Consider the following 26,515-nt stretch of genomic DNA (forward strand, 5'->3'; position numbering starts at 1 on the left):
ATTAAAATTTTACCATTAAAAAAAAACTAAAGGTAATTAAATTAAAATTGAGGCACTACATGCACAGTAAAATCTCACCTAAAAAAAAATCTTGTCAAAATCAACCATCTTAATTCCATTAGTAATGTTGACCTTAATTATAATAAAACCTTACTGTGCTATGCCTAACTCAAAAACTTGATTGAAATTTCCATAACATACATGGGCAATTATACACCAGCAGTTAGAAGGCCATATAGGTTTGATATGAGCCAGTCACTGAAATAGAATAATTAATAATAATAATAATAATTTTGCTTCAAACTTTTCCAAGAAACATTCAAATATAACAGATGCATCGTCCCTCTGACATACATCAATATGCTTGCTTACTTTTCCAATAGAGGGACCAAACTACAAATTAGAGTATAGTAGAGAAACTACTTTTAGCAAGATATGCTTATAAACTATGATTAAACTTGTATCAAGAGCCCAAAATTACTCTAAATTAAGTTCTTATTCAATCATTATTTTTTAGGAATTTATCCATTATTTTTAATGCATGGATGATCGTCATTTATATCTATAAAAGATGGACAAGCATTTGCTGAGCAGAATATTGTTCTCAAGAGCCGTCAGGGTATTGGAACATTTGGAGCGACGGATTGACAACAGTAAAGCCCCCATCTATGAACAGATTATGCCCACTGACATATCTTCCCTCCTCACTTGCTGGGTAGAGTGCTGCATTTGCTATATCTTCGGCCTTAAGATACACACCCTTTAGGTTAGCCGACTTACTCATCGCTTTCTCCAGCTCCTCATCATTACCTCCCAGGAATCCCGTCGCTAAAGGTGTTGCCAGAGCGTAGGGAGACAAGCAGTTCACTCGGATCCCAAATTGCCCCAGCTCCACTGCAGCATTCCTAGTTAGTCCTAGCACTGCATGCTTTGAAGCACAATAAGCATGTGTGGCGGTAGCACCGATCAGGGAGCTTACGCTGGATGTCGAAATTATGCTACCACTTCGAGAAGGAACCATCGCCCTAGCTGCGTGCTTAATCCCCAGGAAAACGCCAGTTACGTTAACACTAAGAACACGCTCGAAATCTGATTTGTCGTTGTCCATTATGCGACTCTTGTTGGGATCAACGATGCCGGCGTTGTTGAACATGATGTCCAACTTTCCGTGAGTGGCGACGGCTTTGTCAACAGCATTTTTTATTTGGTCTTCATCAGTGACGTTGCAATGCACGTAGGAACAGTTTGAAGGGCCTATGTCCTCACAAACCCGATGACCTAAATCATCTTGGATATCAGCAATTACAACTTTGGCACCATGCTGTGCAAACACTTTAGCAGTGCATTTCCCAATACCACTAGCTCCTCCTGTAATTAGTGCTACCTTCCCTTCCAGCCTGCACATGAACGATGGTTGAATGGTAATATCATGAATTAAACTCCTGTATTTGTTTATTGTTACACCATCTCAGCCTGGATTCATGCAGTCACACACCCTTAAAAGTTTTCAATTAGTAAATCCGGAATTTTATTTCCAATAATGCAAACCCTTGTTCTATTCTCGTACTTTAAAAAAACAAAAAGTCATGTCTTACCAAAAAAAGAAGTTATGTATTGTTAGGTTTCATGTTTTACTTCAATTTGTTGTGAAGTGACCATCCATGCAATGGCGAACTTAGATTGCACACGTGTGAGCTCATTTAAAGTTGCAAGTTCATTGAAAGTTGCAAGCTCAAACAAAGACGCGAGCTCATCAACGTACGAGCTATTAAGTGTTTTGGCAAACCCCCAAATTAAGTGCGAGCAAGGTTTGCATGTGGTAAAATTGTTTTTTTTTGGATAATCTATTTGTTAAAGGTTAAGGTTAACTTGTTGAAACAAGTAGAGTTAGTATTGAAATGATGTCTTTAGGTACTGGTTTGACCTAATCTGTAACACCCCCTACTCGTATCCATTGCCGGAATAGGATACGAGGCATTACCGGAGTTTACTGAACATTTTCAGATAATTCTGAGTCATTTATTATTCATATTTTAGAAATAATCATAACGTCTCTCTATTGGGCCCTCGAAGCCCCAAACATACATTAGAAACCAACCGGAATTAAATCGGGATTATAAAAAAAATTTCGCAAAATCTTAAATTATATTTTCATCTAAGTACTTACCATTTCAATGCTCCTTATAATTAAACATGTTACCATTCAATCAATAGCTTGGCACTTGTCTAAGTGTCATACAACAACATTGTTAGTATACTTGCACATATTTCATATAAATTCAACAATGATATACCTATTTTCTCAACATATCACAGTTAAGTTCAATAATAGTCTCAACTTACATAATTTTCTTATATCAACATATCAAAGATAATTATATATGTACATGTCACAAAATATATTATTCTCTTACTATTTCTTCATAAGCATATATCATTCATTTCGTTATATCAATATTTCATGCATCATCATTTCCTTATATCTTATGTATATTTACTTTGGTAATAGTTAAGTATTAAACTTAACATAAATTAAATTCCATGTATCTATACTTATTTTATTTATCTATCTTCTTAATTATTTCATACAACTATTTTGTACATATATTTCCATATGACCAATTTCGTAAACATTTCACACAACCATTTTGTACAACCAATTCATATAACTATTTGTCATTTGGTACATATTACACGAATATTAGTTGTTCAATGAGATATCTTGGCGTCTCTCTTCCACGGTCTTATTTATCTTTGACATGATGCCATAGTGTCTTTCAACTATGGTCTTACTCATTTTCATCATGTTGCCATGGTATCTTTCAACCATGGTCTTATTCATTTCAAGTCACGCTGCCATGGTCTCTTTCAACCATGGTCTTACACATTTCATATCAGGCTGCCATGGTATCTTTCAAGCATGGTCTTACACATTTCATATTAGGCTGCCATGGTATCTTTCAACCATGGTCTTACACATTTCATATCAGGTTGCCATGGTATCTTTCAACCATGGTCTTACACATTTCATACCGAGAGCACACTCCATGAACCTCATCCTTACGATGGGATTACCAATCCGGACTAAATCCTCATAATATAAACTCATAGAGTATTGTCGGGATTACCGGTCGAGCTAAATCGCAACGACAATTACTCTAATGAGCTTGGATCCAATTACCAGTCGAGCTAAATTGAGACCCTAATTCAAATTACCCGTCCGGGCTAAATCCATTTTACACGTATTCTTCGGGAGGGCTGTATCAGAATAGGATCACCCGTCCGGGCTAGATCCTTTTTACTGTCAATTCCTTTTCAGAGATCTATCGAATTTTCCTTTCATTCAACCGGGCTTTATTTTCAATTTATATCGAGTATTAGTAATATTTCATCAATTATCATGAAATGAACATTCAAATCATATTTTCATCACATAACCACATATTTCAAGTATTTAAAATACAATTCAAGTTACACAAACTTACCTCATTGCTTGTTTGTGTTTATAATTTCATTAATCCGATATCTTTTATTTTCCACGATCAAGTCTCATTTTTGAGTCGTCCGGATCTTTATAAATAAATTTGATCATCATTTTCATTCATTTCATATTCTAATGCATTTAATTAATGCTCTAGGAAAAATTACCATTTTGCCCGTTAACTTTTAATTAATGACGATTTCATCCTTAGGGTCAGGAAAATAAAATTCTTGCAATTTAATCCTTATTTCTAGATATTATTCTCATACATATTGATAACAATCCATGAATTCTATAAAATATCGAATTTTCCATAATTTCAACACTTTTCAATTTAATCCCTAAAACATGTTTTCCCCGATCTTGAACTAAATTAATAATTTCATTCAATTTTGTAATTTAAATAATAAAATAATACATTTCATGCAATTTGGTCATTTTTACATTTTACAAAATTACCCATAAAGTTTTACTTTTATTCAATTTAGTCCACGAGCCTAAAACATGCAAATTAGCCATGCTAGATGAATATTCATACATATTTTTCCTCCTCCTCCTCTCCTTTCCACATCGTTAGTGTATATAACACACTTGTAAGTAACATTATCTATAATTTTTATTATTTACTTTTATGAATATTCAAGTTGTCCATCTGTGTCATACTCACTAAATTATTTATAACTCGAGCTACAGAACTCCAAATTAATATCCGTTAATTTTATCTGAAACTAGACTCATATATCTTCTTACCATAAAATTTTCAGAATTTTTAGTTTAGCCATTAGGTACAGTTTATTCTTTAAATTCACCCCTATTCTGTTGTCTGACAGTTTTGATCCTTCTTCACTAAAAATTAATTATCTCACATTACAGAACTCAGATAATATTGCTGTTGATTTCTCCTAAAAATAGACTCATTATGAATTCTAAAAATATAAATTTAAGCCTCTAATTATTTTTCTTAAATTTTTTGTGATTTTTCAAAGTCAGAACAGGGGAACCCAAATTCATTCTGACCTTGTCTCACAAAATTCATTATATCTCATAATTTACAATTCAATTGCTTACATCGTTTCTTCTATAAGAAACTAGACTCAATAAGCTTTAATTACATGTTTCATTAATCCTCTAATTCAATTTATACAATTTTTGGTGATTTTTCAAACTTAGACTACTGCTGCTATCCAAAATAGTCTTAGTGCAAAATGTTGATTTTCTACTTTTAATTTCAATTTAATCCTAACTAAATTCACTTACTTTTCTATCTTAATTCATACTTTATTTCTACTCAATTTTAACTAAACTCATACTTAACTATTAAATTTCCAGCATATTTTCCTAATTTCGAAATTTCATCAATTTAGTCCCTACAACATAAAACTTATGAATTAATTTACAATTCAATCCTTATTTCATTTCTAACTTGAATTCCTATCAATCTAACCCTAATTCATCTTTTTATTCAACATGAACAATATTTAAAAATCTAATAACTTTCAAAATATTCACTTAATTTCACCAAAACCTTGTCCCAAAGTTTCCAAAACATCAAAATTAAGTAAAAAGGACTAAATTGACTTACCTATTTAACTTTCAAGCCTTGAAATCCAAATTTTCCCTTTTCCTTCTTTATTTTTTCCTTCCTTCTTTCTTTCCCCTGCTCTCTGTTTCGTTTCATCCTTTCTTTCTTTTCTATTCTTTTCTTTTTATTTCTTTTACTTTATATATATATATATATATATTTATATATATATATATTATAATAACTTAATAATAGCTATAATAAAATATCTATTTAATATCCAATATCTATTTTACATTTGTATACACATATATTATTACATTTGTCTTTCTTTAATCTATTTATTATATAAATATCTTTTACTTAATAATAATATATAATTTAATAATATACTTATATAATAAGTAAATATACATATATTTTACAAATGTATGCATATTAGTATCACACATGTCACTATACATACCATACATTTGTCAACTTTTTATTTATTTATCATATAATAGTAATTTAATAATAATAAATACATTAATATTTACTTAAATAATAAGCAAATAAATATATGTATTACAAATGTGTGTATTATATTTATTATACTTGTATTTTATTTTTGCCATACACTTGGCACTCTTTTGGTTTATTTCCTTATTTAGTCCTTTTAATTTTCTTTATTCTATAATTAAACTTTCATACTTCATTCAATTTAATCCTTTTATCTAATTATCCTTTATTTAAGCTAATTTGCTTCATTAAACTTTAATTAATCACTCTCTTAACTTCGTAAATATTTTTAATAAATATTTACAAATCTATTTTTTTAGAAACGGAGACCCGAAAATGCACTTTTTTTTATAACTGTAAAAATTTGGGTCATTACATAATCAGTTGTGTACAAGTTTTATCTTTGCTTTCTCAAGATGTTTTGTGGGATTAGTTGATTACTTGTAACCATTTTCACCTTTATATTGTAATTTTTGGATTGAAAAACGATGATGAATATACAAGCAGTTTATTCCATCTGCTAAGTTTTCTTATTCTTTCTTTCTTTTTGGATCCAAAACACCAACAATTGGTATCAAGAGCCTAAGTCTTTGAGGGCCTTTTATGTGTATTCCTTGTTGTGAAAGAAGAAGTTGATTGCATCCTGTTAGTGTCACCATGTCATCTGGAAGCTTCACACCACCTCCACCTCCTATTTTTGCTGATGAAAACTACCACATCTGGGTAGTGAAGATGAAGACATATCTTTAGGCATATGACTTATGGGAAGTGGTTGAAACAAATAAAGAGCCAACACCCTTGAAAGCTAATCAAACAATAGCTCAAATCAAACAGCATAGTAATGAGACTGCTAAGAAACTCAAGGTTATCATGCCTTCAAAATGGTGTGTCTAATGTTATTTTCACAAGAATTATGGTTTGTGAGACACTTAAACAAGCCTGAGACAAACTGAAAGAGGGTTCCAAGGGACTGAGAAGACAATGCAGCAACAACTTTTGAACATGAGGTGAAATTTTGAAAACCTAGAGATGAAGGAAACCGAAACAATCAAACAGTATGTAGATAGGATCATATCTATTGTTAACAACATAAGGTTGCTTGGTAATAAGTTCAGTCATAGGAGAATTGTTGAAAAGTTTATTACAACATTGCTTGAGAAGTATGAGTCCAAGATTTCATCCTTGGAGGACTCGAGAGACTTAACAATCTCTCTGTCAGAGCTCATAAATGCTCTATATGTACAGGAAAAAAGAAGATCAAGCAGAAAAGAGGGCATGCTGAAGGTGCTTTCCAAGAAAGAAACACTGAGAGTCCATGTTCTTCAAGCAATAAAGACAAGAAGAAATGGAATGAAAGAAAAGAAAGGCCAAAAAGAGATTGTGAGAAGAAAAAGTATCCACTATGCTCTCGTTGCAAAAAAATAGGTTATTTAGAGAAATTTTGTTGGTTCAAACCTAATGTGCAATGTAGAAACTGCAAACAATTTGGCCATATTGAAAAAGTTTGCAAAAACAAAGGGCAGCAGCAACAACAGCAAACCAATTAGGCTCAAGCTGTTGATGAAAATCAAGCTTAAAAGGAGCTCGTATTCACTAATTTATGCTTCGCAATTAACAATAATGTCAAGAAAAACTGGTTGATTGACAGTGGCTACTCAAATCATATGGTTTCAAATGGAAGCATGCTTAAGAGGATTGACTGATCCTTCAGTTCAAGAATCAGAATTGGAAATGGCAAGATCATTGAAGCTAAGGGAAATGGAGATGTCCAGGTTAGCAATCCTATAGGTACAAAAGTTATTACTAATGTTCTTTATGTACTTGATATAGATTAGAACTTGCTCAGTGTTGGTCAGTTTGAGAAGAATTATTCTGTTGTTTTTTAAAAGAATAAATGTGTTTATCTGATTCAACTAGTCATGATCTTATGTCAGTTAAAATGAATGATAAGAGCTTTGTTTTAAACTGAAACTCAGTTACCTTTAAAGCTTAATCCAGTTTAGCTGATGGTTCTAACTTGTGGCAAAAGAGATTGGGGCATGTCAATTCTAGGTTACTTGATATGTTGTATAAGCATGTTTTGGTTGAGAACATGTTTGAAGTTGTTGAGCAAAATGTAGTGTACAAGGTATGTCAATTTGGGAAGCAAGCAAGGCTCTCATTTCTTGTCAAGAAAGCATGGTGAGCTACTGAGAAGCTACATCTAATTCACACTGATATATGTGGACCAATGAAGACTATTTTACTCAGCAATAACAGGTATTTCATTCTGTTTATTGATAACTAAACTAGAAACTGTTGGGTGTATTTTTTGAAAGCCAAGTCTAAAGTTGCTGAGGTTTTTTGGAAGTTCAAGGTTGCTGTTGAAAACCAAGCTTGTTGCAAGCTTAGAATACTCAAGTCTGACAATGGGACTGAGTATACTTCTGAAAAGTTTCAAAATTTTTGTGAAGATGTTGGAATTGAGCATCAACTGACAAACACATACACCCCTCAACAAAATGGTGTATGTGAAAGGAAGAATAGAACAATGATGAATATGTCAAGATGTTTATTGTTTGGAAAGAAGCTTCCAAACAAGTTATGGGCTGAAGATATGAGCACCTCTATTTATCTACTCAACAAATTACTACTAAGAGCTATGAAAGACATGACACCTTTTGATAGATGGTTTGGATTCAAGCCTTCAATGTCACACTTGAAGATCTTTGGTTGCTTGTGTTATACACTTATTCCTGCTATTTAAAGGAATAAGCTGGAAAGAATAGCACAACCAGACATATTTGTTGGTTATAACAATTGTAAGAAGGGGTATAGGATCTTTGATCCTTTTACTAGTAAAGTGTTTAAGAGTAGGGATGTCAAGTTTGATAAAGAAACTCTTTGGAATTAGGAAGCTATAGAAGCTGAGATGGTTGAACAAAGTCAAACTAAGTTGGATGTGCAACCTGATGAAGCTTAAAACTATGATGATGATTGTCTCAGTGACTTACCAATCAAAGGCACTAGGCATATTTCTAAAATATATAAAAGATGTGATGTTGTTCTGCTAGAGCCTATTAGCTATGAAGAAGTAGCAAAGGAAAATGGTTGGAAAGAAGCTATGGAAGCTGAGATAGCCATGATTAAGAAGAATGAAACTTGGGAGTTGGTTGATAGACTAGTTCGCAAGAAGGTTATTGGGGTGAAATGGGTTTACAAAACCAACTTAAAAGTTGATGGTTCAGTAAACAGACTCAAAGTCAAGCTAGTTGCAAAGGGATCTAGTCAATAATATGGTGTTAACTATACTGAAACCTTTGCACCGATAGCTAGATTGGACACTATTAGACTACTATTGACTATGATAGCTTAGAAAGGGTGGAAGATATATCAGCTTGATCTAAAGTCAACATTCCTCAATGGCATCTTGAAGGAGGAAGTTTATGTTGAACAACCACAAGGATTTGTTGCTGATGGTGATGAGTAAAAGGTATTCAAGCTTAAGAAGGCTTTATATTACCTGAAAGAGGCTTTGCAGGCTGGGTACGATAGAGTTGACAAGCATGATTTGAGTTTAGGATTTGAGAGGAGCATCAGCGAACCCACTTTGTATGTAAGGAAATAAGGGAAGAAGACCTCGCTGATAGTGTCTTTGTATGTTGATGATCTGCTGGTGACTAAAAGTGGTGGAAACCTGCTAATGGAGTTCAAGAAACAGATGCGAGCTGAATTTGAAATGTCTGATCTTGGAGATAGGACCTTTTTTCTTGGTCTAGAAATGTTTCAGTTAGATCAAGAATCTTCATTTGTCAAAAAAGCTTTGCCTTAAAGATCTTGAACAGATTTTGTATGGAAAACTGTAAGCAAGTAGACAATTCTATTGCACAAGGTGAAAAACTCTCAAGCTAGAGTGTTTTTGAAAGAGTTGATGAAAGAAAATATAGGAGCCTTATAGGACGTTTGCTTTATTTGACAGCATCGAGGCCAGATATTATGTTTGTTGTTATTTTGCTTTTGAGATTTATGCATTGTTGTAATGTGATTCATTTCAAAGTAGTAAAAAGGGTTCTAGAGTACATCAAAAGAACCCTGGGTTATGGAATTAAATATGTGAAGCGGAATTAGCTGAAGTTGATTGGTTTCACAAACAGTGATTGGGCTGGTTCTGTTGAAGATATGAAGAGCACTTTAGGGTATTTCTTCACTTTGGGATCAAGTGTATTCAGTTGGAGTTCAAGGAAGTAAAAGACTGTTACACAATCAACTGAGTACATTGCAACAGCTAAAGCTGTAAGCCAAGCACTTTGGCTAAGGAAATTGATGTCTGATTTAAATTTTGAGCGAGTGGAAGCAACAAAGATACATTGTGACAATCAACTTGCTATTGCAATTGCAAAGAACCCTATCTTCCATGGCAAGGAAAAACACTTAAAAATAAAATACCACTTTGTTAGAGAGGTCGACAATCAAATGAAGTGAAGCTAGTTTATTGCAGTTCAGATGATCAACCTACTGATATTCTCAAAAAAACCTGTTGGAAGGTTGAGGTTCAAGAGGCTAAGACATGATATAGGAGTTCACAGCATTACGGCCAAGGAGGAGTGTGCGAAGTGGCCATCCATGTAATGGCGAACTCAGATCGCACACCTGCAAGCTCATTTAAGTCTGTGAGCTTTACACTTGCAAGCTTATTTGAATATGCGAGTTCACTTGAAGCTAGGAGCTCATCCAGAGTTGTGAGCTCATCGAAAGCTGTAAGCTCAAACAAAGTTGCGAGCTCTTTGAAAGCTGCGAGCTCAAACAAAGACGCAAATTCATCAAAGATGAGAGCTCATCAAAGTGCGAGCTCTTAAGTATTTTGGCGAACCCCCAAATGAAGTGCGAGCAAGGTTCACATGTGGTGAAATTGATGTTTTTTATATAATTTGTTTGTTAAGATTAACTTGTTGAAATATGCAGAGTTAGTATTGAATGATATTTTTAGGTACTGATTTTACCTAATTAGTTTTGTGTACAAGTTTTATCGTTTTTTTTCCAAGATGTTTAGTGGGATTAGTTGATTATTTGTAACCATTTTCACCTTTATATTGTAATTTTTGGAATGAAACACGGTGATAAATATACAAACAGCTTATTTCATCTGCTAAGTTTTCTTGTTCTTTCCTCTCTGGATTCAAAACACCGACACAATTCCTATTTGTTTAACCAAAAAAAAAAAAAGAGAAGGAAAAGAACCTTGACTGCAGGCTATCCTTTTCTACATAATAATAAGAAAGAGAATCTATTCCAGATGATAATTCCGACCCAAATAATTAAGTTATAAATGGGAGAAAATGAGTACTATAAGTGAAGCTTAAGATTATTAATCCGACGCCATGTATTGAGTTTTCCGGAATTATACATGCTATAGTATTAAGCAAAGATATGAGTGCTGTAACAGTGGAATCCAGAAATTACACATATATGTATATGAGTGAAACTAATGCTGTATTGCTAACTACAAAGTGCTTTTGGTCGTATCAGGCGCCGCCCCACAAATGGGAAATTAATCTTCGTAAACTAAGAAATGAAGCTTTTGGCCAAACACAACTGAAGGAACAAAGATAACCATCTATCTTGTCTGTATATTTTAAAGAGAAAGAATATTTCAAACAACTATAATAAAAAATGAAAGAAACAAAGAGAAAGGCACCTCTTTGTGAGTAGTGAGATGAAAGATGAAGCAGCTGCCATGCTTTCCTATAATGACTTTTCTGCTTCAAAAGCGGTTTGGGATCGGAAGAGAACAACAGATGCACTTGTTAATAAAATAAGGTCTTTTTCTTTTTTTAATAATTGAGTATGGCCGTATTCGAAGACAGGGACTGTCACGACAGCTAAGATTTTTCTTTTTTTTTTTTTCTACTTCAGGCCTTTGGCTTAAATGAAAAGAAAAAGAAAAAGAAAAAGATTTTTAAAATAATTAAAATTAATTACGTTATCAATAAAAATAGAGGTAGGCTACATTAGTAGTGAAGTAAATTTCTTTCATTTTTTAACTATTTTATTTTGTTGTATTCGTCACCAGCTAGTTAGTAATGGCAATTATTAAAATTGTCATAATAATAACTTTAATTTTTATATTTATATATTATGTTAATTTAATATTAATTATAAAAAATTTAATCTTCAACATTAATAAATTTAGTAATTTAATTTTTTAGTTTTGTTTTCTTTAATTTATAATAATTTTTATATTTTTAATTATTATTTAAATTATTTTCTATTTTTATATAATGTATAGAAATACAAATAGTCCTTCCCAACCTTTAAATAGGAGGATAAATGAATTGCAATGTGCTCAAATCCACGTCCGTCTATATTGGCAACAATGTGGATACCAATCGAATTAAGACTCAATTGCCTTATATAATTTTCTATAAGTTTTTATAAATTTTTTAATAATGTTTCTATAATTTCTACAATATTTTCATAATATTTAATATTTTATAATTTTCTAAAGTTTTTTATGATATTTTAATAATTGTTAGGCTTAAATGCTAAAAGAACTTTCATAAAATAATTAAAAAAAACAATTAAGTCATCATGTTAGCCACCATGTGATCATTTTTTTACGTTAACGATTACATCATCACTTAACAGTTTGTCAAAGCTTTGAAAGTAAAGTGTAATTCATAATTCAAAAAGTCCAATGGAGTGTTTTTATTAGCAGCTTATTTTAAAGTTATTTTACAAAGGTTGTTTATATTTAAGCTTAAAACTTTCTTTGCCGATTTTATTTAAGGAAACTACAAAAACAATCATTAAATTAAAGATAAAATTATTTTTTGATCACTCAACTATTAAAAGTTTTATTATTATCACTAACATTGTTGATTTGTATATTTTCTTCACTCATATGTTAACTACCGTTAAAGAGATAACATCTTGCACATTAAGTTAACCATTTATTTGCAACATATATTACATGTATTTACCTAATTTTCTAAAAATATATTTTTACCTTTTAATTCTTTTACTCATAAAAGATAAAAAAAAATCGAAGGAAAGCAAGCAATAGGAAATTGATCTCTACTAACCTATTTTTCATTAAGTTCGCCATCTCTATAATTTTCACCCTAATTTCACGGATCGCTAATTAAAGCACATGACCAAAACATACATAAACCTCTATTCTTTAATACATACTCATTAAAGACTTTGACTTTAATTTGTTGGCATTTTTTGATGACACGGGATTTAATTTAATAAAATTGCATATAAATTATTTGGACAAACACATAAGTAAAATGAAATTATCTTTTTAAATCATAAATATATATTTATTATGTAATAGCCCGATTTTCAGCAATGTCGGAAATAGTGGTTCGAGACCATCAAATCTGACAAATGAACTCGTAGATTATATTATTTAATATTTACAAGCCAAATGTGGTTTTTAAAAGATTTTTGAAATAGTAAATTGTGTTTCATAAATGTTTTTTGGTTAAGAAATTGAGAAAAAGAGGTACTGAGATCTCAGTGTTATAAACCGAGCCATAAATATTTTTATGAATATTTACGGAGTGTCAATAAGGTAGTATTAAAATTTTGTCAGAAAATTTTGACGTTTGGATGGTTAATTAAATAAAAAGAACTAAATTGGAAAATGTGTAAAAGTTGCTAAAAGGATTAAATAGCTTAATTATCAAATGAGTAAGGACCTAAAGTGCAAATAACCCTAAAGGAGATATTTTGGGCGGCAACAGCTGAGAAAAATCAGGAAATGGGTGAAATAAGGGTAAAATTGGAAAATTGCCAAAATTAAATAAATAAAAATGAGACTAAATTGGAATATCTAGAATTCTCTTCAATTCTCTTCATTTTCATCAGCTAAAAAATAGCCATGGAAGAGGGTTCAAGTTGGTTTTCATACTCTAGCTTCATGTAAGTTTAATTCCTGCTTTCTCCTTGAAATTTCTATGTTTTTGGACTTTTATAATTGGGTCCAACTTACTATTTCATTAGTTTTTGATTTCATGGCTAATTTTTAAAGTTGTTATGGATGAGTGCTGGAAGCACATGATGAATAAATATAGAATTGAAGCTTTTTTTTATATATATATGATAATTTTATCAAGTAAAATTGATGGAAATTGATTTGAGGACCTAATTGTGAAAATGTTTGGAATTAAAGTCTAGTGCTGAAATTATGATTTCCAAGGGTTGTAAAGTATTTTAAAGTGATAGAATAAAGTGTTAATTGAGAAAAATCAGCTCAATTGAGAGGCTAATTGAGTAGGGATGAAATTGTTAATTATTACAAGCTTAGGGAAAAAATGGTAATAAACAGCTTGCACTAAAACAATTTTGGACAGCAGCAATAGACTAAATTTGAAAAATCACTATAAATTGTATAAATCAAATTAGAAGATGAACAAAAGCTTATTGAGTCTAGTTTCTTATAGAAGAAACAGTGTAAGCAATGAATTTGTAAATCATGAGATATAATAAATTTTGTGAGACAAGATTAGAATGAATTTGGGTTCCCCTATTTTGACTTTGAAAAATCATAAAAAATTTAATAAAAATAATTATGGGCTTAAATTTATATTTCTAGAATCCTGAATGAGTCTATTTTCAAGACATACAAACGGAAACACCATTCGTATCCTGTATGAAGAGATAATTAATTTTTAGTGAAGAAGGGTCAGAACTGTCAGACAGCAGAACAAGGGTGACTTTAAAGAATAAACTGTACTTATTAGCTAAACCAAAAATTCTGAAATTTTTATGGTAAGAATATATGTGAGTCTAGTTTCAGGAAAATTTATCGGATCTTAATTTGGAGTTCTGTAGATCCAGATATAAATAATTTAGTGACTATGACACGGGTGGATAGCTTGAATATTCACATTAGTAATTAGTGAAAATTATGGATAAGGTTACTTACAAGTGTGTTATTTATACCAAGGATATGGATGGAGAGGAGGAGGAGGAAAAATATATGAATGACTCATGTATAAATTGATCACATGCCCGATTATAATCGATAAGTGTTGAATTAGAAATGATATAATATTTTATGAAATTATGATTATCGTTATAATACAAAAATTGAACTTGTGAGTTTATATGGCTAAATTTTAGTGATTATTTGTTAATTTTATGAATTTCATGATGTGTTAGTTCATATGTATTGATGATAAAATCATGAATAATGTAAAAGCATGAAAATTGAATAAATAATCAAATTGAGCACTTCAATTCAGTGACAAGATGAATTGACGGAAAAGACCATGGTTGGACCATGGCAACAAGTGATAAGTGATAGCTTTGGCTACACTTATCTGATCAAGGATAAGTGAAAGTGATAAGTGATAGTGTAATATCCCGAATTAGGACCTAATCGGAATAGTGGTTTCGTGACCACAAATCTGAGATAGAAATAATTATTTTATAATTATTTTGAGGTTTATGATATGATTGCATGATTGTGTGAAAATTTCGTGACGAAATTCTATGCATAAAGTGCTTAAGTTGAAATTAGGGACTAAATCGAATAATTTACAAAACTTGCATTCTAGAAGTTTTTAGTATGAAATTGCTTTGGAATATTAATGAGGAGATCTTAAATAGAAATTTGACCAATTTTTAAGTTTATGGACAAAAATTGGACATGGATGGAATTTTTGAAAGTTTAGTAAGGAAGGGCATTTTGGTCATTTGGATATTAAATGGAATAAAATGGGAAAAATAACACAAAAATGATCATCTTCTCCATAAGTTGCTGTCAAATTTTTCTCTCCACCATAGCTAGGGTTTCAACACTTTTAAGCCTTGATTGTAAGTGATTTCTATGCCCGTTTTTAATGATTTTTATGTTTTTGAAATTCCGGTAGCTCGATTTAGCTTATGCTAGCAATAATTCAACCTAGGGTTCATATTTGGAAAAATACCCATAGGTGAAATTTGTGTATTTTGGTGTTTTATGATAGAATATGAGGTTTTAAATTATGCTAGACAACTTGTGCTACTCGGTTTTAAGTGAAAACGAGTAAAAGGGCTTAATCTGTAAAAATACCTAATATTCATAAGTACATGTTAGAGTGTGAATTTGATGTTGCCATAGAAGGGAAAAATGATCAGCATGTCATAAAACATAAGAAAATAGGATGAGGTTTAATTTATGAGCCTTGGGGCAAAAGTGCAAATATGTGAAAGTTTAGGGGCAAAATGTTAATTTTTCCAAAGTTTGTATTAGGGGCTGTTTTGATGAATGAATGTATTAAATAAATTAATTTGGCATTATAGATCAAGAGAAACGAGATTCAAGTCGCAATCGAGGGAAAAACAAAGTTTACGAGGAATAGGCTCGATTGCTAATATTTTGTATCGAGGTAAGTTCATGTGTAAATAAGGTAACATAATTTTTATTTTAAGTGATTTAATGTTATTTATATGACATGATACTTATTATAATGAAATATGATGTTTTGTGAATTATTATTTGGTGATATGCAAATTATGTGAACAACTTGATAAGTATGAGAAGTTAGCAAGTATCGGTTTCTACATTTCAAAGAAGGCGATCAAAATGTGTAATTGAAAAGAATCATGTTTGAACCTTGGGAATAGATTAGGGTACAAGTGACATGTCACTAGGATGGTTGAGTTCCAAACTCGTTGAGTTGAGTCCGAGTTCACTTATGGATGCGAACGCCCGAGCTCGTTGAGTTGAGTCCGAGTTCGTTTATGGGCGGGTTACATGGTAGCTTGGCTACATAGATTTCAAAAGCTATTGAGCTTGTTTAGCTATGAGTAAAGCACTTATGTGCACATTATCCGTGTATCCGAAATCATATTCCGATGTGTTCAACGGGAGATCTCTAATAGAATAAGGAGAATGCCTAATACGAAGGTGACATGTTGGTAAGTGTGGTGAATAAGAAAATTTGGCAAGTATGTGTTTAAACCCTCGGGTTGAGAACTTAGTATGATGAAATTGTAGTAAGATATTAAATGCAAATGTAACATGAATGTCTTGGTGTTGTTTATGCAAATAATGTTTATGTTGAATGGCATGATTATGTTACTTGTTATTTGCATGTGAACTTACTAAGCATTTATGCTTACTCCCTCATTTTCCTTCATTGTAGTTTTGACAAGCCGGCTTGAGAATCAGGATAGGTCGAAGGCTCGTTCACACTATCCGAAGACTTAAATTGGTAAAATGGCTTGTATATTTTGAGTGTGGCATGTATAGCAATATACTCACTTTGTGTAAATGATCATATGATATGGTTATGGTTTGGTAAGAAAAGGGTTTGTAAATGATTAGCTATTGGAATGGTTAATCGAGTTTATATATGATAACATGTATGCTTTATGTCTTAACTAAACCATGAAAATCCTTGGAAAGGTAAAATTGGCCACAAAATAGAATCAGACAGCAACAGTGACATGAATTTGAAAAATCACTAAAAATAGTAGAAATGGAATTAAAGAATTAATAAGTTATGAAATCGAAGCTTGATTTCATACGGATGGAAAAAAATAGGTAAATGAGTTATATTTTATGAGATATTTAAGTTTTGGTGGAACAGGGTTAGAATGGTCTCTGAATCCCCTGTTCTGAATTTAAAAATTCACCATAAATTTTAAAAAAATAATTAGAAGTCATGTTTTATATGTATAGATTTATTATTGAGTCTATTTTTATGAGAAACAAACGGCATAATCATTGAAACTCTGTACAGGGAGATATCTGATTTGAGATACACAGGGGTCAGAGTAGTCAAACCTTGAAACAGGGGAGACTTTAATCAATAAACTGTATTAATTAGCTTGACCAAAAATTCTAGAAAAAAATTAGTATATATGAGTCTAGTTTTAGGGAAAATTTACGGATCTTAATTTCGAGTTTTGGAACTCGAGATATGAATTTTTAAGCGACTGTGATGCAGTTAGCCAGCTTGTCTAGAAATTCTAAAATAAATTGTTTAAGCTATTTAATTAATGAATTAAGTTTAGTAACACGTCGTACTCGACTCTGGCGACGGTCTCGGGTACGGGGGCGTTACAGATAGCTTCAGCTACACTTATCTTATCAAAGGACAAATGATAAGTCAAAAGTGGTAGCTTCGGCTACCTGATCAGTCAAAAGTGGTAGGTTCGACTACCTGATCTGTGAAAAATAGTAGCTTTGGCTACCTGATCAATGAATAGTGGTAGCTTCGGCTAAAAGTGACAAGTGATTTCCGTGTAAGACCATATATGGGATATGGCATCAGTGTGATATGTGTATAAGATGTAAGACCATAGCTGGTCCATGGCATTTTAGTAAAAAGTGATGAATTGAGGGATAAATCCATGGTTTCACCATGGCATAATGATAGTGAAGAGGTAAGACCATAGCTGAGCTATGACATTCTAGTGAAAAGACCATAGCTATGCTATGGCATCAGTGATTATCAGTGATTTTCAGTGAAATTTAGTGCATACCGGTGTAGACCAATTCCGTAAGATGTTCACTAATTTGACAAAGTTTGACTAGTATTACATGTAATTATGTGATATAAGGAAATACAAGTTGATGAGACATGAACATAAAACTTGTTAGATGAATGAGTTCATTTGTGATTATATATTTCTACACCTTGAGTGTATTATCCGTATGAATTGGTATTCCAAATGAGTTAATGAGAAAAGTTCTAATATGAAATAATCTGAGTTCGAAATGAAATATCATGAAAACGTACTTGAAATACATTGGTATGTCTTGCATATGTTATTTGAATTCATAAATGTGGAAAGTAAATGTATGTGGCAATATGAGATGATGATATCTGTACATGGAATTTATTGATGAATACGTACATCCAAATTTATATGATAGATTTTAGTGAACATTGAAATTGGGCTCAATAAGTGATTTGTCAATTTAAATCGTGATTGGCAAGAAGAGTTAGTGAATTGCATGTTTATGAATTGTTACACGTTTTTGTTTGAAATACGAGGAAGTGATGGTAATTGATACATGGAAATATGAAACTATGATATATATAAAAATATGGAATTTGTTTGATAAATGTGTTCATTTATAATTATAAAATTGTGCACCTCAAGCGCACTATATGTGTAAAGATGATGTTTCAAATGATTTGATGAGTAAAACTCAAATATGAAGTAGTTCGAAACCAAGACAAATTGTTATGAAACTGTATGTGAAATACAGAGGTATGATTGTTATATGTTATACAAATATATAATGTGAAAAAGTATAAGTACAAGAGAAATTTAATGGGAATTGAGCCCATAAACGTTTCTTGTTATTTACACGAAGTGTACGACTAACAAATGGCATTAAGTGTAAGGCTTGGTTGAATATCCTAAATTGGTTTTTGTATGTATTAAATGTGAGTGAAGATAAATGATCAAATGAGTGAGAAATATGGCTGGAAAATAGGCTAATTTTTGTCCACACGGGTAGACACACGAGGGTGTGTCATAACTGTGTATGACACACGGCCTGGCAACACGGGTGTGTACTAAGGCCGTGTGACACGAGTTTCTTCATAGATGCAAGTCAGAGAGTTAGACGCCCCAGAGACATGGCCATGTGAGCCACACAGCCATACCACACGGGCGTGTGACCCTTGTAAATGAGAAAATTTTGGGATTTTGTGAAAAGTTTCATACAACTCTGATTTAGTCCCTACCCGAATCTAATGCATGATTTGGACCTCGAAGGTCCGTTAAAGGAACTTTTAAAATCAATCTCGGTATTTAAATGATAAATGATTTAAATTATCTGTAAGTGTTCCGTACTCCTCGATAATACCTTGCACTCTATTCTGGCAACGGATACAAGTAAGAGTGTTACATGGTATTTTTTATGTCCATTTTACAGTTTATATTTGAGATTTTCTCTTCCAACAATGTTATTTTCAAAATTTAAATCTATGTCTAATTAAATACGAATATTATTAAGAGTATTTTAATCTAATAAAATTTTTAAAAGAAAAGGTAAAATATAAAATTGTTTACTTTCTTTGGGCGAATGAAATTGTTTAAATCTTTTGGTAAAAATTTATAGAGTTGATGAAATAACTGTTTAAAAGGTAAATATATATATATATATATATATATATATATTTTTTTTTATATATTTTGCAATTTGTAAAAAATTATTAGGTTAAATAAATTTTTTCGTATTGTATAGTTAGACTTATATGTTTATCGAAATATGCAAATAATTCTCATGTAATTTTCTTAAATTAAATTTCAATTCATCCCAACTTATTAAAATTAACTTCTTTGATCAATATGTATTAAAGAAAATGAGTTTGTTTAGGTAAAAACATTAGGAGTACTTTTTAAAAAGCTATTATAAATTGAGGACATTTTAAATATATTAATTCTAAAAATGCATTTAGAGTTAAAAAAAGAATGTAATAAATTGTGAAAAATATGAAATAAATTAAGAAATCGTATGAAAATAATATGGAATAATTAAAACACAACATATATAACATGAAAACTAATGTGCTAAATTTCACATTGTTGAGTGTTTTTGTGTATATGTCCCTTAAAGGGGGTTATTATGAGTCAATTAACTCAGGAAATGTTATTCATGATGGTAAATCAATAAACTTAAGTTGTGATTGTAAATCATCTAGCCTTAATAAGATCAGTTGTGATCGTAAATCATCTAATTGTTAGGAGTAGCGATACTAAATCAACTAACTCATAGAAGATTGTTCATGATCATAAATCAGTGAACTTAGGTTGTGATCGTAAATCAACGAACTGTTTAAAGTAGTGATAATAAATCAGCTAATTCATAAAAGATTGTTCATGATCATAAATCAATGAACTTAGGTTATGATCGTAAATTAGTGAGTCTTAATAATATCAGATGTGATCGTAAATCAGCGAGTTGTTTGGAGCAACAATAATAAATCAACTAACTCAGAGATACAACAATATTTAGTACTTGAATTTGTTATATAAATGTTTTCATTCACATCGTAGATGTCATTATCTAATATTATTTAAATGATTTATTAGGCATCACCATTCATTGTCTAATAAAACATTAAGAGATACAACAATATTTAGTATTTGAATTTGACTTTTTTCAATTTAATCCTTAAATATTTTTTTATTTAAATTGGTCTCGAATTTGGTTATCTTAAGCAGTTTAATCCCTTTTTTCATAAGGCTTTTAAAATGTGATTGTGTGACACTCTGAAATCATGTTGTGTCATCACCTATAATTTCTAAAATATATAATTTTAAAATTATGAAAAATCATATAAATATAAAAAACTGTACAACTTTATAAAAAACTATAATGAAAAATTTTATTTGAAACTAATAATAATAGCATATATGTAATATGTACGAAATTAATAAAATAATTTAAATTGTTAGTAAAGAGATATTTAAATATGTAAATGCATATAGTTAAGAATGTTCCATGTATGTAGTATTTAAATTAGATGTTATTTCAAATGAAATGTTGATTTATATTGAGAGTTTTGTTTGGTATAAACTAAAGGTAAGGAATTGTTTGGATACAAGTTAAAGAGAAGGGCTTATTTAGTCGCCAATTAAAGTTAAAGGGCTTATTTGGGGGTAATACAGGTATAAGGGCTTATTTAAATAAAGTGACAAAGTTCAAGGGCTTATTTAGTATATTAGCCAATAATCAAATTGACTTGGTGCTTCCCAGTAAAGTGACTGATGGAGTTAGAAGGTAGAAGGGGATAAAACCTAAAACAATTCTTGCTACTTAAGGTTTTCGCTTATGGAAATGTAATTGTGGAATTGAAATCAAGAACAATGGAGTTAGAAGGTTGAAAGGGATAGAACCTAAAAGGTTTCCTGCTACTTATGGTTTTCTCTCAAGGAATGTAATCATGGAACTAAAACCAAGAAACTAAAAGAGTATGTGATACAAACTTATGGACCAAAATAAAGATGTATGCCCAAGAGTCGGGTCTAGCAGTATAAAAGTAAATACTGAAAGGAAATCCCAGTAACAACATCACCAAAATGAATTCTCAGAAGGGATGGTATAGATAAAGTCGTACCCCATAGCCCAAAGCTTCTACTATTCCACCTAAACAATGACGCTCTATGAGAAAATACATTTATTACACACTGTAACATTAGGGGCCTTACGAGAAACGCAACTAAATTTCGTAATTTTTTCTCCCAAAGTCAACAATTTCTAACGGGTGGGTAACATTTTAATAAACTTTGAATGCGCCATGAAACAGAGTGGATAGGAAGGAAATAATCCAGTAAGTTAAGGATTACTTGCAATGTAAAACCCGGATTTAGCAAAATGTATTAGTTGTTCAGTTGTTCTTTTGTTCTTCGCAAAGCAAATTGAAACAGAAGCCCAGGTCACTAGAATGGGTCTTTTCTGAAGTTACCCTTCAGTGAAAAGACATCTGAATAAACAAAGTATCCTTATTTAATTAATTGGCAACAAAATACCACCTAAAGAATATCAATTTGCTATGCTTGCAGGCAATGGAAAGTGGCAAGCTATTTCTAGGTTAAAGGAAGAAGGTTGTTTTATAAGTAAATTCAAAGAATGGCAAAGCAAGTATTAAAGGGTAACAAAGGGATGGTTACTCTCCTACACAAGAAGTCTGTTGTCTCCAAGGACTTCCTTTTCAACTCTGTAGCAGAAGTAGAGGGAAAAAGAATCCAGAGACTGATGACTTATAACAAATTACAGAAACCAGTTGGTTTGACTATTCATAGCAATAATCAATCTTCTATTTCTTTCTTCGGGTATATCTGATCGAGCTAACTGAACTGGACTAGTTTGCCCCATCCGCAGAGACTCGGAACTCTATAATTCCAACCAGATTAATGAACTAGCAATCAACTACAGAATGAATCAGCAACAAGTAGGAAAAACAATACTATCAGAATTAACACTAAAACGAAACCCATTTCAAGCTTTTTAAACTATTTTTAGGAGTAAACTATGGACTAATTTCCTTGTTAGGAAAGATGAAAAAGCCATATTGGCAAAATGAAAAAACATTGTTTCAATCAATTACTTAGCAGAATTAAAAGACTAAAAGAAACGAAACCATAATTCCCATCACTTTTTAATCATTATACCATTTGGAAGGTAACAAATACTGGGATAAATGAATAACAAAGTAAATTAACAACAACTGAAGATCTAATTTATGTTTTGGGATAGAAAAAAAGAAGAAGATAGAATTGAACTAAAAAAAGGGATAGGCGAAACATTTTCTTTGACGGATTCTTGGCGTTTCGAAATGTATTGGTCTTCGACAAAAACGGTGGAGGTTGGTTCAATTTCTTCACCGAATTGCCGCTTCCACTCAAACTGAGAAGTGAATACTATTACGAACAGTAGAAAAACGAGAAGCCAAAGTCTCGACATTACTCATGAACCTATGGCCAGATGAAGTATCTATCAGACTGTCAATTAAGGGCAAAGGAAAACATTCTCAATTTTCCATTAGTCTTTTTCACCATCACAACATTTGATACCCAATTTGGATACGCCACCTCCCTAATAAATCTTGCTGAAAGCAATTTGTCTACCTCTTATCTAATGGCCTCAACAACCCGTGGAGCAAACCTCCTCCTTTTTTGCTTGACTGGTTTGACCTTGGGGGACACATTTAGCCGAAGCACAATCACCTAAGGATCCACACCTGACATGTCCGCTACTAATAATATCTAAATTCTCCCTCAAGCATTGTACTAAGCTCTCTTTTTCTTCTTCTACTAATGCCGATGAGATCCTTACCAACTTACCTGTGTTATCATAAAACAATTGCAAAGTTTCTGGGACTTTTGCTGCCATGGCTTTGCATAGAGATGTTTCATGGCTTTGCATGTGCTCCCACAGCCTCTTCTTGGAAAGGCGCGACATGATCCTGTATATTAGAATGGTCGAACTGCATCTTTCTTCTTAACTCTTCGTTTTGCCTCAACAACTCTTGTTGAAACAATTGTTGTTGTTCAAACCTGATACTTTGTTGAGTTATCTGTTCCTTTATCAACCTTAGTTATTGTAAATCAAATAGTTGTTGTGGGGATGCCCCATGATTGAAAGGAAAAGATTGTCCCTAACTAGAGGGAGCATTGAGATAGAAAGATTAATTGGAGGCATTTGTCTGGTCTAAGTTGCCCAAATTTTCTGGTCGATCAACAAATCAACCAGCAAAAAGGTCCATTTCACGGGATTGATTGTTGGTGTCATAACCTTCTGTTTGGTTTGATAGGAAGTTGCTGTGGAAATTCTCGTTAGGGTGAGTCATCTTGGTTTTCTGATTTTCTGATGGTTGGAAATTTGTTCACGCTCATCGCACTAAATTGTTGAGTGTTTTTGTGTATTTATCCTTTGAAGGGGGTTAAATTCTGTATATATTTATATGATACGGCCATTGTTTCTAGATGTGATGTTCTAAGTAGGTCTTCATGTATGCCAACATATACCTTATTCTATGATTAACACGTGTTTTTTAGTTGTAGGTTCGTCTATATGGTGGTGCGAATCTACTCATGCGAGTTCATTAGAAGATACAAACTAATCACGTGCGAACCCCACGATGCATACTATACCAGCTACAGATCGGTCTCATTCAGGTAACTGGATAGCGAGTCGATAATGGCGAACACCATAACACACATATAATAAATTATTAACATGTAAAATTTTATTAAAAATCATATATAACAAATTGAATCAATATATAATTTTTCTCTAAATTGAATCAATATTAAAAATCATGCAAAATATGAGATAAATTTAAACACAAAACTCTTACACAAATTATTTTCTAAGTTAAGCCACTATGATAGCTCATTAAAACACAATGTGACACAAAAATAACATAAACAAGACATGCATTCAAAAACGAATAAAAATTCTATATAAATAAATTATTAGCATGTAAAAATATAATTTAATGTTCTAAACTCATAAAAATAACATGAATATAAACATGGTATAAAACTAATATAAATGCATTAAGAAAACATGAAAATGGCGAAATTGACACTATTACAATCACTCTTAATCTTTTGTGTCATGTATGTTTGTGTTAGTATCTATTCGTATTAATTTTCTTTTCAATAGTCATAATCATATTTAATATATAATATAAAATTTTGGCACAATAATAACTTTTCAAATAAATTTTAACAAATTTGTTTATTTTATTATTTCTCGTGTTGTTTAATATTTTGATTATTTCTATATTGTGTTTGTGTTTACTGCTCATAATTACTATCAGGGAACGATTGCATTTGGCAGATACGGGAAGCATTGGCGCATGCGTCGCCGCATTTGCCCAACGGGCCTGATGAACCGACAAACCAACGAGGCAGCTCGGCTCCTAAGAAAGTGCATCGATGACATGATCCGATACATGGAGGAAGACGCCAGCGGCGCAAGAACGGGGGGAAGAAGGTAAGGTAAATTTGGCTCGCTTTCTTTTCCTCATGTCGTTTAACCTTGTAGGCAACCTGGTTTTGTCAAGGGATCTTTTAAATTCGGGATCCAAGGATGGGAAAGAGTTCTTTGACGCCATGAACGATGTGATGGTTTGGGCCGGGAAGCCAAACTTGGCCGATTTCCTACCTGTGTCAAAATGGTTGGATCCCCAGGGAATTAAGAGGAACATGGTGCGGGACATGGGGCGAGCCCTGGAAATTGTGAGCAACTTTGTGAAAGAGAGGGTCGATGAGCTGAAGCTCGCTGAGTAACAGGAAACCAAGGACTTGTTAGATGTATTACTGGAGCATACAGGTGAAGGAAAACAAGGGCCTGACTCAATATCGAATCAGATTGTTATCATAATCATACTGGTAAAACTGACATAAGTATATTTAATTTTTCTAAGTTTTTCATTTATTTGGGGACTTTGGACGAAGGTACTCCAAATAAAATGAAGAATTGTAGTAACGTGGCCTAGATCTAACGTAGTTCCATCATGATTCTTGCATATATATATATATATATATGTATATATATATATTTGTGTAATGTGCATTATTGTTGTGTAGGAAATGTTTTTTGCCGGCTCAGAAACAAGAAGCAGCGCCATCGAATGGGCGATGGCAGAGTTGCTCCGTAAACCTGACTCGATGAAAAAGATGAAAGAGGAGATAAATCGAGTTATCGGAACACAGAGAACGGTTGAAGAGAGTGATATCGATAATCTGCCATACTTACAAGCAGTGATAAAAGAAACGCTAAGGTTACACCCTGTGGTTCCTTTACTCCTTCCTAGAAATGCCATGCAAGGTACCGACTACATGGGGTATTTCATACCCAAAGAGACACAGATTTTTGTCAACGTATGGGCAATTGGAAGAGACCCAGAAACATGGGAGGATCCCCTGGCTTTCAAACCCGAACGATTTTTAGGGTCGAAAATAGACTACAAGGGGCAGAATTTCGAGTTGTTACCTTTTGGATGAGGGAGACGAATTTGTCTAGGCATCTCATTAGCTCACAAGGTGGTTCATCTTGGTATGGCCACCTTGCTACATTCCTTTGACTGGGAGCTCGGGAACAACATATGTCCCGAAACGATTGACATGAATGAAAGGGTAGGGATAACAACTAGAAAGCTCATACCCTCGGAAGCAATACCGAAGAAGCGAGTCATGGATGCAAGATGATCATGAGCATTAATGGATGAATGCATCGTATTAATCATGTAATGCGCAAGTAATGTTAATATTTCTATGAATAATGTTTGTTACAAACGGCTAGCAACCCAAATTCATAAACTATATAAACAAATAAAAGATATCCGTAACTTGCAAATGAAAAAGTACATTGACATAGGCTTGTTGCAAATAGGATACAATGAGTTTGATCTAATAATCAACAGAGTACCTCAAAATTGGAAATGATTTCTTCTGTGTTCGGGACATTTGAAAGAAGCCTAATGGAAGAATGCAGCATTGTTTCAGAAAGTTGATTGTTTTCTTATGTCATCCCATTTGAGCAAAAATCGTGTACA

At 32.2% G+C, this 26,515-nt stretch overlaps 1 protein-coding gene, 1 long non-coding RNA gene and 1 pseudogene across 3 annotated transcripts; 2 read left to right on the forward strand and 1 right to left on the reverse strand.

The window, feature by feature from the left end:
* Positions 1–240: 240 nt before the first annotated feature.
* Positions 241–11,428, reverse strand: LOC108455520 (secoisolariciresinol dehydrogenase-like). Of its 2 annotated transcripts, none has more exons than XM_017754068.2 (2): positions 11,179–11,308; positions 241–1,397 (listed from the first exon to the last, which is right to left on the reverse strand). In XM_017754068.2, the coding sequence occupies exons 1-2, from the start codon at positions 11,217–11,219 to the stop codon at positions 605–607; spliced, it is 834 nt and encodes a 277-aa protein (XP_017609557.1). In that variant the 5' UTR covers positions 11,220–11,308; the 3' UTR covers positions 241–604. The 2 variants fall into 2 exon arrangements, 1 of the variants encoding a protein (XP_017609557.1); XR_008271118.1 differs by lacking the exon at positions 241–1,397 and adding an exon at positions 5,963–6,223 and having other exon boundaries at positions 11,179–11,428.
* A 1,863-nt stretch (positions 11,429–13,291) lies between these two features.
* Positions 13,292–16,867, forward strand: LOC128280917 (uncharacterized). Its single transcript, XR_008271121.1, has 3 exons — positions 13,292–13,412; positions 15,780–15,865; positions 16,625–16,867. It is a non-coding gene; the product is annotated as an uncharacterized LOC128280917 (long non-coding RNA).
* A 7,884-nt stretch (positions 16,868–24,751) lies between these two features.
* On the forward strand, positions 24,752–26,238 carry LOC108455519 (iridoid oxidase-like; annotated as a pseudogene).
* The last annotated feature ends 277 nt before the right edge of the window (positions 26,239–26,515 follow it).

The sequence above is a fragment of the Gossypium arboreum genome, chromosome 9 (assembly GCF_025698485.1).
Source record: "Gossypium arboreum isolate Shixiya-1 chromosome 9, ASM2569848v2, whole genome shotgun sequence".
Lineage (NCBI taxonomy): Eukaryota > Viridiplantae > Streptophyta > Magnoliopsida > Malvales > Malvaceae > Gossypium > Gossypium arboreum.